At 40.4% G+C, this 13,489-nt stretch overlaps 1 protein-coding gene across 3 annotated transcripts in view; it reads right to left on the reverse strand.

Moving 5' to 3' along the window:
* GPRC6A (G protein-coupled receptor class C group 6 member A) overlaps positions 1-13,489 on the reverse strand; it is a 35,302-nt gene continuing 21,813 nt past the window's right edge. For 2 of the 3 annotated variants that reach the window (XM_061626305.1, XM_061626303.1), the window contains exons 4-6: positions 8,056-8,268; positions 5,554-5,677; positions 1-1,279 (exon numbers count right to left, since the gene is read on the reverse strand). In XM_061626305.1, the coding sequence (XP_061482289.1) occupies positions 147-1,279; positions 5,554-5,677; positions 8,056-8,268 (1,470 nt within the window). In that variant the 3' untranslated portion in view covers positions 1-146. The remainder of the gene's footprint in view (positions 1,280-5,553; positions 5,678-8,055; positions 8,269-13,489) is intronic. The other variant, XM_061626304.1, reaches the window with a different exon arrangement.

Consider the following 13,489-nt stretch of genomic DNA (forward strand, 5'->3'; position numbering starts at 1 on the left):
AACACCCTTCAGACCCAGCCAAGATGACCAGTGGTCAGGGATGGTGGAAGTTGCAGTTCTGGAGGGTCACAGGTTGGGGAAGGCTGGTTTATGGGGAGATCAAGGAAAGAGAGACCTAGCCTTGGTTGTCCTGAATCTACATTTCATCATATGCTGGAGAGTCGTCTTCTTGGGATTGTGGGCCCAGCTAGATTTGTGGATTGCATTTCCCTTTTCATCTCCCTGTACCCAGAGGCTTGGAAATGGCAGCTACCGTTCACCCAGTTTTTTTCACCCTTAGTGTTACAACAAGTATTTGTGCTGGGAATCGGAGGTGTTGCACTTTTAGAGTCCAAAGAACTTTGGTTTACGCTTAAACTCCCTGCACTTTTTGATGAATAATTATAAAGCATTTTTAGGAAGGCAGATTTGGTATTTGCCTCTTGCTTATAAAGTATGATATAGCACTTGGGAAAGAATGTGCAGCACAGGATCCCATAGTTGGATATTAAAATGACAATGATCTCTACAGCTGGCAAGTACTTGCCAAAAGTAGTTGTGTAGACAGGGATAAATATAATCCATGCAATGAAGTAGATTAACATGCCAAATGTTATGAATTTTGCTTCATTGTAATTCTCAGGTAGCTTCCTGCCTTTAAAGGCACATATGAAGCATACAAAGGCCAACAGAGCTATATAACCCAACATGACCCCCAGGGCCACAGCCGAACCCTCATTGCATTCCAGAATAATAACTCTCCGGATGGAGAAGTTTTCCTCGACATAAGGGCTTCTAACACTTATCCAGACTGCACAGATCAAGACCTGAATCCCAGTGCAAAAAGACACAATGGGAATAGGCTTATAGAGACCCTTCAGCACTTTTTGCAACTTTGGATCAAAACTGAAAGCCAGCAGAATTTTCAGAGACTTAATTAAAATGCATGAAATACAGAGTGCAAAGCTGATGCCAAATAGAACTTGACGGGTTTTACACGTGTATGCTTTGGGCTTGCCAATGAAGAAGCCTGTGCTAACAAAAGCAAGGAAATGACAGAGGAGGATAACATAGCAGACAGTCAAACCACCTGATGCCTTTACAACAGGAGTGTCCACGTTTCTAGTAAATATTATGATAATGGCACAAATCAACACAATTCCAAGAACAGAGAGTACCAGTAACAAAATAGCAAACCAGTCATTCCAGTTGAGGTACTGAACCATCTTCCTGTAGCACGTCGAACTGTTCACAGGGGCCCAGTGGGTTCTGTTGTTGCATAAAATGCAGTAATCCATATCTAACACAGAGAAACAGAGATTTCTTGAAAACGAGCCCCTATCAGTGGAATGCTTCTCACTGAAGAGATTAGGGAATTTAACACACAATCGTGGTCCATTATAATGAACACATTTTGCTTTGGGAGGCATTTTTGACCTTAGGAAAGCCAATATATAATCACACACATAATAATGACAAATCCATTAAAACATGGTGGGCCCCCACAGTCCCACCCCCCTTCCGGGAAGGGTGACTTAGCCTGTGCCTGCTTTTGAGACGGGCTCCTGCCTCAAAAGAAGCTTATTCAGATATATCAGTCAGTTTTTTCTTTTTTTTTTGACTGATTAAACTTCTCCCGGGTAGGGAGAAACGAAGAGATTAACCTCAAAGCCTATTTTTGTTGGGACGACCAGATCTCATTAATTTATGGGACGAGGTCCAGCCGACGAAGGTGGGACGGATTTTCAACAGCAAGCTCTATCTGTTAAAGCGAACGTTCATCTTATCTTCTAAGAGAGAACGCACTAACAGGCAAGCACCCTTCTTTCTATATTTTTCTTTTACTTGACTTAAATTGTTGCTGTTTAAAAGAGATTTGCCAGATTGATCAGTTTTTGACATCTCACTGGGGAGCCATAACTTCTCTCTGCTACGCACTAATTAATAGCTTATCTCTGTTTTTGTTGCAAAAAGCTGTCCTGGATTTGCATTCTAAAGATATACACAGAAGAGGGATTTCTATTCCAGATTTTTATTTTGAAAAATATTATACTGTTTTGAGACTACTCTCTTTTTGGTCTATTTTATTTTGACGAATCTGTTTCTTGACGATTGCCATTAATTGTTTCGATCCTGGGAACTGCATTTTGTTTACTTAACTATTGGAGAGATAAGGCTGTCTGCTCTGTTTATACTGTGATGTCACCAAGTTTGGAGAATTAACCCAATTGTTGCTGAAATAAGAAGTGGTTTTCCTATATTTTTCTTTTAAAATGGCAATTAAGAAAGTGGCTGAAAATCTGGAAATAACTATGTTTCAGAAAATAATGGATGAGATTGAGATAATGAAAATTGAATTGAGTAAAATGAAGCAGGAGATTAAAGATATAAGGGTCCCTGTGAGAGAGGTGACCCTGGAAGGGGTCCCTGTGAGAGAGGAGACCCCGGAGATTGGAACAGGGGTCCCTGTGAGAGAGGAGACCCTGGAGACTGGAATAGGGGTCCCTGTGAGAGAGGAGATCCCGGAGATTGGAACCAACGTGGAACAGGAACAAGATTTGGAGTCTATGGACTTTAGAAATAAAATCTATTGTTTGGAACTCAATGTTATCTCTGAAGAAATGAATGAAGATTCTAGAGATAAAGTTATCAATGGCATGGATAATCTTCTGGACTGGAATGATGTGATGGAGCCCAATATAGAGAAAATCTATGGAATTAACTGCAGCCATGTGACAATGGAAAAACTTTTAAGAGATGACCCAGTGTATTTTGAAAAAAAGAACAGAGATATGATTTTACAGCAGTATTTCAGCAACCTATTCAGAATGGATGGCAAGAAAATATTTGGGATAGAGGTAATTCCCATCAGACTCTTACTATATGACTATGGCTTTGACAGCAAGATTATTATGGAATACTGATAATGGAAGATTGGATATTGAAATTACTGGACTTAACAAGACTACTGAAGATGGAAGATGGAAAATGGAACTAATAGAGATAATAGAACAATGGCTACTGAAATTATTGAACCTAACAGATTCTGATGTGATGGATTAATTGAAATGTTTATTTTGACTATGGTTATGACAATAAGATTATCATAATTAGTAATGAGATGGATTAATCGATATGCTTATCTGGAAAAAAAAATTGATAGATATATTTCTTAAAGAATTGAAACCTCTCTTTGACTTTTTGTGGAAAGAATAAAGTAATGTTTATGAGATTTGATGATTAAGTAAGATAACTACTGGAGGAAAGTGATTTTATAATATGACTTAAGAGACAGGATTGTTATATATTATAGACTTATAACTGATTTGATCTTTGACAAATGGGAAGTCAATATTTTACTCTTTATTTTTTATTTTTTTTTTCTTTTTTTCTTTTTGTTTAACTATTTTTGATTTTGTTTTTTGTCTTTGAATGTTTTATGATTTTGTCTTGTATGTTTTATGAAAATCTGAATAAAAATTATTGAAAAAAAAAAAAAAAAAAACATGGTGGGCCCCCACAGTGATGCCCACGGGCACCACAACACCCTCAGACACCCCCCTTGGCACCCATTAAATCCCTTTGCCTCTCCCAATGTTGTTTTAATTGAGGGGTCTTGGCCTTTGGAAGTTTGGGGGGCAGTTGTTGCCTACTTTTTTGTTTGTGTTTTATTTTTTGGGGGGTAAAGGTATTGGAGGGGTCTAAGCATTGCCAGTTTTTCTTCTGTGAAATGGGTATATTGTGGTGCCCACAACAATTTGTTAGGTTTCCAAATGTACCCTCAGATCAAAAAACATTGCATACCCCTGATTTCAGCCAATGTAGTCCCACGGAAGTCAAACCCTTTTAACTGGATCGGGGATTCAGATGTTCCAGCAGAGGAATTTTGTGACAAAATCCTGGGTTGGGTAAACACTTGTGAGGTTTTTTTTTAATGTTGTATATTGCATGAATGGCAAATGGTATATCTTGGTTTGCCATTGAGTATAGAAATGACAAAACCATAAACGCATCTTCAACTTTGGATTGAACCTTTAAATTAGCTGAACTTAGTTCCTGTTGAAATTAATGGGGCTTGGTCATAATGAATTCTTCATAATGATTTCAGTGGACCTAAGTTTATTTTAACATGTTACTCTGGATCCATCCTGTTATTGTTTTTTTTAAAAAAAAATGTACTGATGGGAATTGGAAAAAAGCCATGGAAGGCAAGAAGTTGATGTTTAAAACATATGCAAAAATACATTTCAGAGGTTTTATGATTAGTAGACTAGTATAAACAGTTCCCTTTCCTTGTTTTTCTGGAATTCATTATTCCGGAGGCTGTGATGATAAAGCTTTGATTTTTTACAAAAATGAATAGCAGTATATGAAATGTTTTATAAATAGATACATGAAACCCACTTTGTAAGGTCCGCCTGAAAAGCGGTACATAAATGGCTTAAATAAATAAATAAATAAACCTTAGAACCGCAGCGAATTAAAACAATCCCATAGAGTGTAATAATCCCACAGACAGTTCCCAAACTCTCCAGAACAGATTTGGGGGGCCATGGGGGTAGGAGAGGGAGGGGAAGTTGTGTTGTGAAAGTGGAAGTCCTTGTGCAAATGGAACATTTTCATTGGATACAACTTTCAGGCAGCTAAAATAACCCAACAAAAAGGAAGGCCTCACCCCGATACTAAATCCACTACCTCTCAACCCTGCACAACATAAAAGTAAAACACAATGGCACAGTCAATCAGCGGGGATGGGGAGGGGAAATTATGTTATGACATTACCTGCCTTTTTTCTTCCCCCAGCCTGCCTCTCACCCAGGCTCAGAGTCCCTGCAATAATTGGCCTTCCCTCTGCAACGCTGGGGGAATACCAACTCCTCTGACTAGAGTTCTCACCCCTGACAAGATTCCCCCCCCCGCTCATCCTCCCACCCAGGAGGCTTCCGTCTATACATTACTTAAATCCTAGAACTAGTCACTTACAGGGCCTGCCCACAACATTTTGCTCCAGGAGGTGAAGAAAAATATGGCACTCCCCTCCTTTCCATGTACAGAAGCCAACTGGACTGGAAGTTGAATCTTTCTCTGCTTTAGTGCAATGGGACAAAGTCTCCCATTCCATCTGAGGGTGGCAGACTAGTATAAGGGGTGCAAGGCAGGCTGTGTGGCAAGCACAGCTCTGTCCCACCACAGAGGGAAATGGCCAGCGGACTCAGGAGGAAAGGCAGGTGCGGCTGCTTCCTACACACTAGCATCTGCCACCTGAGGTTTCTGTCTCACATAGTCTAGAGCAGGCCGGGCCCATGGCACTTCATTGGATTGTAATGACTAGAGATATGAGCCACTTTACTTATAGAAATCAAGGCTTTTAGAAAATGTACTTTCACTGGAGTGTGCATGTGCATCCAGATGGCTTTCTTGTGCCCCTCTGACACCTGAAACAATCCCCAATGTATATGGTTCCCAGAAAGTTTAGTGTCAGGTTATATGCATATCTTTATTTATTTATTTTTATTTATTTTAAAAGGCAAACTTTCTGTGCTTATAAAGCCTACATTCATTCAGATTCCGCACCTGATTTATTTGTGTAATAGTTTTCTGGGCAGCTTATACACTCATAGCAGCAGGTATGTGGGCTTGCAGAAACTTTCTTCACTTGTCCCGGGCTGCATTTCCTGGAGCATTTGGACGGAACGTTCTGCAAAATCAAAGAGACAAACAAAATGCAGGGTTCCAACATATTCCATTTTAAAATCAATAATGTTATTCTGCCACCTGATCCTATTAGTTTAAATACTAAAACAGCTTCTGTTCAGGTCAGACTGTTTGGCCATCTAATGGCTAGATTCTAGCCATTCTGTTCTGTTCTGCTTCCAGGGTTGCAAGCAGACATCTTTCACCTGCTAACCAATCTTTCCTTTTAGCTGAAGATGCCATGTGAGTAATATTCTGGTTGAATAGTATTTTGTAAGGAATGTATGCTGCTGCTATAATTAACCTGTAAAAAGATGAGATAAAATGCATCAAACATAACTGAAACCCTAACCCTTCAGTGGGGATAGCCAACATGATATCTGCTAGGGATGGAAGGATCTGTCAATTTGGGTTCTCTTAGTTTCTCATTTTTCCAATCTGAAATCCAAAGCAGGGCCGGTGCCAGAGGGCGGCTAGAACAGACCCTGGCCAAGGGCCCCTGGTTCCCAAGGGGCCCCTGAAGGGCCCCTCCTTAGGGTGGGTGGGTAGCATTCCCTTCCGTGATCCATAGCAGCATCAGGTCCCGCCCCTGCCATAGATCATGGAGAGGGAGCTCCCAGACACCCTCCCTTCTGCTGCACCGGCCCCAACAACCTCTCCCTTCATGTAAATGCTGGTTGTGCTGTGGGCACAAGCCTGCCATCAACCAAGATGGTGGCCAAGGTTTTCCTAAGGGGCTGATTCCCCTTCCGCCTTCTTGGTTGATGGCAGGCTTGCACCCCCAGCATGACCAGCATTTACATGAAGGGAGAGGTAGGTGGGGCCTGCGTGGCAGTAGGGGCGAATGTCTGGGAACTCCCTCTTGGCAATCCGTGGCAGCCAACACTGCTGTGGATCACAGAAGGTAAGTAGATGTGGTGTGCGTGCATGTGCCTGGGCCTGGGGCAGGCTGGTGCCCAAGGGCTCCGGCATGCCTGGCACCAGCCTTGACCCAGAACTCCACTTTTCTGCAGCAATCCTAATTCTTTAGCATGTTAGTGCGAATTTCTCCTAACAAACACATTTTTGTATGAAGTTGTTTAGTACACACATTTTTGCAAGTAATTTCTTTTAATATAATGCATTTTTATATTTATTTTCACCGATATATTCATTTTTATGCACATTTCCCCCTAATATATTTTGTAAACATTGGTTGGTTGGAGAACTGCATTGCAAAAATCAGGTGAGTGCGAATTTCGAAGGATGGCTGTGTTTCGGTTCTCATGTTGTTTCGGAAAGGGCAAATTTGATAGATTCAGCTTTAAATGAACTGAATTGAATTTCTTCTCCATCCCAAGTGTCTGCTATATGTTGTTGGACTACAGTTCCCATAATCTCAGATCATTGCCTATGTTGGCTGGGGATGATGGGACTTGTATTCCAGCAACATCTGAAGGACACCACATTGACTACCGCTAATCAAAAAGAAAATTTTTTGTGCTTTATAAACAAATAAATAGTTTTTGGTAGCGTTGAAGGCAGGTTGAAAGAGGAACCATTGCTTCTGGAATATACACTCATCTCACTTTTAACTCTGGCAAACAGGTTTAGAATTGTTTCAAAGACCTGCAAAACCTCTTTGACCAGAAATGAGAGGGGGAGTGGAGAAATATTTTAAATAATGAATGTATATATCCACCTTCAAATGGTTCCCAGAATAATTCCAAAATTTGAGTTTGGGAAGCAGAATGTCTTTCAAATAATTTTCAAGTATCTTAAAGCTGTTGTCCGAGTATACAGACAGAGTATAATAAGGCTGAATCCAGATTTAGCTGTTCTGTAGAGCAGACATGTTGAAATCAATGGAACTTCAGTCAGGGGTGAGGGGCAGGCAATAAATATGATGATGATGATGATTGATTGATTGGTTGGTTGGTTGGTTGGTTGGTTGGCTGGTTGACTGACTGACTGACTTCAGTGGGTCTACTCTAATACAGATCTCTGAATCTGAATCCAACCCATACAGTTCAGTGGCATTTAAGCATATATGACATTTCCATTTTGTGGATCTTGGGCGTACATTCAGCATGCACATTCTGCAAGTCATACAATAATCATGTGCACCCTACACTTATTCCTGCCTGCTCAGAATGGCAACTTCAGTGCCACCCACTTATTGGATAGAATGCTGCTGGTATAACTGTTACACCAACATCAATCTATCCAATAAGGGTGTTGTAATGGCACCCCATCTTCCTCCCATGTTGTTTGCCGAGACACTGCTTTCCACAGTTCCAACTACATCCTGAAGTTTGAAACCAAAAGCATACAAAGCACCTGTGAGGATAAATTCAGAAGTGCTTAAAATTCCTTTGGATTTACATATGTGCCTCCAGATACCTTTAGATTCATGAATTCAGTTTCATCTTCCTCGTCTGCAAAGATGAAGTCATCTTTCTCAAGGTCATACTCTGCCATATTGGTAATCACCATCCGTCCATCAATTTCTTTCCAAAGTAGGACATCATATCCTGTGTTAATGTCTCCTTGAGAGTCAAAATAGACCTCCCTTTCATTGTCAGTGAACCTTATTTCTTTCAGTTCTTCAAGCAACTGCAGGGATGAAAGCGAGCAGTGAGGCAAATCAGTGCCTATGGAAGGGGTAACAATTCAGTAGCATTTTACAAAGGAGCAATACAAATCAATGAAATTTCAGAGTTTAGTTTAGTTATAGGTAAGGAAATAAAAGCTTCTTGAGGCCACATCACTCATGGTAATGGTATTTGGGCAACTGGAGTTGTATCAATTTAAAGACAATATTGCTGATGGACAGCAATTCTATAATGACGTGCTGTGTTGTGATTTTGATCTGGTTGATCTCAGCCTTCAACTTTCTTGAGCATTTTAGAATGCCCAGACCCCGTTTTTCAATTCAGGTCATGTTCCATTATGAGCATGAATAGCAGCCCTAAGAATCCCTTGTGAATCTGCTTCCCCGTTAATTAATTAGAGCTGGAAAAATTAAGGAAAATTATGAGGCAAATTCAAATTCGCCTACAAAAGTTCACCATCACATTTTCGTTGTTTGATCCCCTCCCTTCACATTCCTGGTAATGAATCTTGTTGAATTTGATTAATTCATTTGTTACTTATCCCCCTCTTCCTCTAATAAACTCATGGAGGTATACATAGTTCTCCACCCTCTATTTTAGCCTCACAATAGCTGTGCACATAGTGGATTGTATCCAGTGGAAGGCAGCTTGCATATCTAAATGTGATCTTCTCTTCCACCCCCTGTAGCCCTTGTACCCCCTTCCAACCCCCCCCTCCAGTGGGTCAGAGGCTCTGCCAAACATCAGCGGCTCCAAGATCCCTCCACCCAGTTTCAGGTAATTCCCCCTTAGCAATATACACCGCTTACAGATTATTATAATTAAGCAGTATATAAATTGTCAAAATAAATAGATACATGAAATAAAATAACACTGCATCTTTCATTCACATTTAGCAGCCTAACATTGCCCAAATACAATTGCCTTGACTGAACAAGACCTAATGTTTATTTTTAACAGTACTCCCAAGTCTAATTGCATAAGCAAAATTTTAAAATCAGACATTTGAAATGGGGAAAAATGAATTCCAAATGTTTATCAGAATTTGAATTTGAGTGTAAAATTTAATTTCTCCCCTCTCTATTAAAAAAATATAACCTTAGAACAAATAGATAGATATAAATATAGATATTCTGTAGTCTACCATCTCACGCTGTCAGTCTCATTCCTACCTCAGTTTTCTACATGGGGAGATCAAGCCACAGACACTGCCTAACATGACCTACTGCACCTGTCAAAATTCTCCTTTTAATGAAAGCAAAGCTGGTAACCCTAGGAAGCTGCCTGGATTTGCTCTTAGACTTCACACCAAGCTGACTGAGGGAGGGTTTGCATATCGTATTGCCTCACTTGATGACTGTAATATCAAATTATGTATATGTGAAACAGACAGCTCATTACAGACTGACCTTTAATATCATCCTTACCTCAAGGCTTTTCAGTCAAAGCCATTCATAGGTAAAGCTATGAGTCACTAAATGACACAGCACTGGGGAGTGTACATGAATACGTGAACCAGCTCAGTGTTTATAGATTTAAAGCTTTGTCAACATTGCAGTCATGCTACATGCGTGCAAATCTAATAAGACGAATAGGTATGTTAAAGGTTACCTTGCTGGATCAGAGCAAGGAGCCATCTAGCCCAGCATTCTGTTTCAAAGAGCAGACAGTGACATAATAAAAACCCCAGAAGTGTCCTGCTCAGTCAGCCTGGCTTGTAGGCTTCCTGGAAGCATGAGGGCAGCATCCTTCTCCTGTTGTTTATCTCCCCAAAACTGTCATTCAGAAATATACTCTGAACATGGGAAATCATTAAACTATAATGGATGAGAAGTGGGCCTGCAGCTATGATGTTACAGTGTGGTAGAGTACTCCTGTTCAGAGTTCCAGCCAGCTGCACCCTCTTCCAGGATATTACATTCCATAAGTCTAACACCCCCACCTGATTTTATGTTCCCCTCCTCAAAATAGATATTCTGTGGTCACTTTGGGTTGCCCTTGATCATGCTGGTGCCCCTATCTTGTTTTTCAATGGCTTTGTTTTAGCTACAATCTCATCAGCACTCACTGGTTGAGTTTGCTTTCAAATTGAGTGATAGTCATTGATAGGCTTATGCCAGAGCTTGGAAAAGTTACTTTTTAAAACTACAACTCCCATCAGCCCCAGCCAGCATGGCCACTGGATTGGGCTGATGGGAGCTGTAGTTTGAAAAAGTAACTTTTCCAAGCTCTGGGCTTATCCTCCATGAATGTGTATACTATCATCCATGTTTAAAAAGCCATGCAAACCAGTGCCTATCATTGCAGCATTTGGCAAGGAATTCAATATGTATACCATCATAGTCATTTATTTGTTATGTGAAGAACTATGAAACTATTGCCAATCAGTTTCATTGGGAGACCCAACATCCTGCTGTTCTGAGAAAAGGTTTTTTCCCCTCCTGTATCTACTTTCATCACACCATGCATCATTTTCTAAACCTCTAAACTAAAAAGCCCCAGTGACCTGGACTCCAATTCCCATCAGCCCCAAGCAACTTGGCCAATGACCAGGGATGAAAGGATTATAGGTTTCTCATCACCGACTAGCAACATGATGATGACAACAACAACAACAATAAAACTAACAGTGCAATTTAAGGATGTTTATTCAAAGGTAAGTTCCAGTGTCTTGAATAGGGCCTACTCCCTAGTAAATGTTTAAGATTGCAACCTAACAGCACAACCTTAATGATGCCTACACTGGAAATCCTATTGAATTCAATGGGGCTTACTCCCAGGTAAGTGAGGCTATGATTGCAGCCTTATTCCTAGAGAATTTACATAAATATGCTCAAGATTTAGTCTTAATCCACAATCCTACACGGCCCTTGTTTAAAAAAAAAGCCATGTTTAGACAACAGCAAAAATATTTCATCAGTTACAGGTCAAAGAAAGCTAAAGGGTCACATGTGGTCAGGGTGCTTCAACATTTGTTTACCTTTAAATAAACTTTGGTTAACTATGTAAAAAAGTGCAGGAGATAATAATTCTGCTCAGGTACCTATATAAAATCCCAGTTCCAGTTTATTTGCCCAATAAAGAGAGAATTTATCTTTGGCTGCTTACACATAGGGCATTTCTGTGGAATAGGCACACTTTATTCACATCATTTTTTATGGGGCACCTGCACAATGTCATAAAAACACACCCTTTCAAGTTTTCCCTGTTCAGCTTCTGTTCATTTTCAGACCTCAAGAAAATCAGAGTTCTTTTAATCTCAGTGGAAGAGCTGTGCAGTTTCCTCAGTTGTACATGGCCTACACTTATCACACTGCTATTCTGGCTAATTAAATTGCTCTATTGTTTAGATTCTGCTTTAACCATTTCATTCTCTAGGAATCAGCTTTATCAGTTTAACCCTCCCCTTTTTAAATAGTGTTGCCTTTATATCTTTTCCTCCTTTTTCCCACCTAAATTGCAGCTGGGGGGGGGGGAGAGATGATTGAAAGTGCAGTGAGAGAATAGAGAGTATTTCCCTCACACAATGGTCCCAGTTAAAATTGTCCTTCTCCCAGGGCAGGGCCAATACATTTTTCTGCCTGAGGCAAAGCATAAGATGGTAACCCCTCCCCTCTCCCCCCAAACATATAGAACCTGACTGGACTGGCAGTTGTGTCTTACTTCAACAATGGCAATAGAACAGTGTCCTCCAATGCGCCTGAGGATAGCAAGCTAGTTTAGGGGGTACATGACAGGTCAGTGACACATATAGCTTTGACTGCAAGCAGAAGAGAATGGCCAGGGATCCCACGATGACTGTGAGACGCTGCGGCCACTGCTCCTAACATCTGCTGTCTGAGTAATTGCATCAAGCTCCCCAAAGGAAAGGCCAGATCTGAACGCCCCCAACATTTGGGGCTGGGCAATGGAGGATTGCCAACTTGGTTACAGAATGTCTAAAGCCTGAAAGCCATTCCACTCCCGTCTTAAAACAGAGCAGCATACTGAATAGGTGCTGCTAAACCGTGTAGCTCTGGAAGCAGCCTTTGTCTTTTCTCCACAATGGGAAAATAAATGAATTTCAGACAGTTTTATTTCACTCATTGCAAAAGGAACAATGCCTGGGTTTCCTCCTAGACAAAAAGAATGGTTTAATTAAAGTCAGCTTATTGGAAAAGTTAAGGTTCAAGGAAAGCTGGCTGAAGCTGAGTAGCCCAGGATGAGGCCAGTGAGTAGTAGCACTGTTCCCTCTTGTGACAGGCATTCTTCAAAAGACCATTATGTTATTTTGCTGAGAGATAGTTACATATTACAGATGCGGAGGCTACATATTAACTAAGCAATAGGAATGGTAAAATCTGTCAATTTCAGTTCTCTCAGTTTGCCATTTTTCTAGTCTTAAATTCAGTTCTCCATATTTCTGCAGCAATTTTTTTTAAAAAAAAATCCTCATGAAAATTCTCCAGCATTTTAGTGTGAATTTCTTCTAACAAACAAATTTTTGTAGGCAATGTTGACTAATGTACACATTTTTGCAAGCAATTTCATATGATGCATTTTAGTGTTATTTTCACTCATGTATTCATGTCTATGCACACTTTCCCCTAATATATGCATTTTTGTAAACATTGTTTAGTTGGTGAACTGCATCACAAAATTAAAAGAAGTACAAATTTTGAAGGATGGCCATGTTCAGTTCTCATATTGTTTCAGAAAGTGCAAATTTGATAGATGCGGCTTGAAATGCGAACTGAATAAAATTTCTCCCCCATCCTACTAAGTAGTAAGCAAAATTATTCAGTATTGGCAAAGCCCAGTGCTTGCAGGAAAACTAGTTTCATTTAAATTGCTTGAGTAGTCTGGGTATATGCTAATTAAAAATTAGCTTTTGACAGTCTCAAAAGGCATGTGCAGGTGAACTCGGTATCTATGGATGAGGGGCAGGGGTATGCGGGCAAACCTCACTCCCCATGTCCCTATGTGTGCCACCCTGTGTGCTCCAATCCTGAACTTCCCTTCATCGAGTGAGGAAGTTTTGCAGGAGGCTTTTACTTACATTCACTTGAATGTGAATAGGACCCACCATGTGATTGGGGATCCTGATAACTTATGGTCCCCAAAACAAGTTGTTCTACTTGTGTTCAAGCAAAGACAAGTAAAAGCAGAGCTTGGGAAAGTTACTTTTTAAAATTACAACTCCCATCAGCCCCAGCCAGCATGGCCATTAGATTGGGCTGATG

This window comes from Rhineura floridana, chromosome 4 (genome assembly GCF_030035675.1).
Source record: "Rhineura floridana isolate rRhiFlo1 chromosome 4, rRhiFlo1.hap2, whole genome shotgun sequence".
Classification (NCBI taxonomy): Eukaryota; Metazoa; Chordata; class Lepidosauria; order Squamata; family Rhineuridae; genus Rhineura; species Rhineura floridana.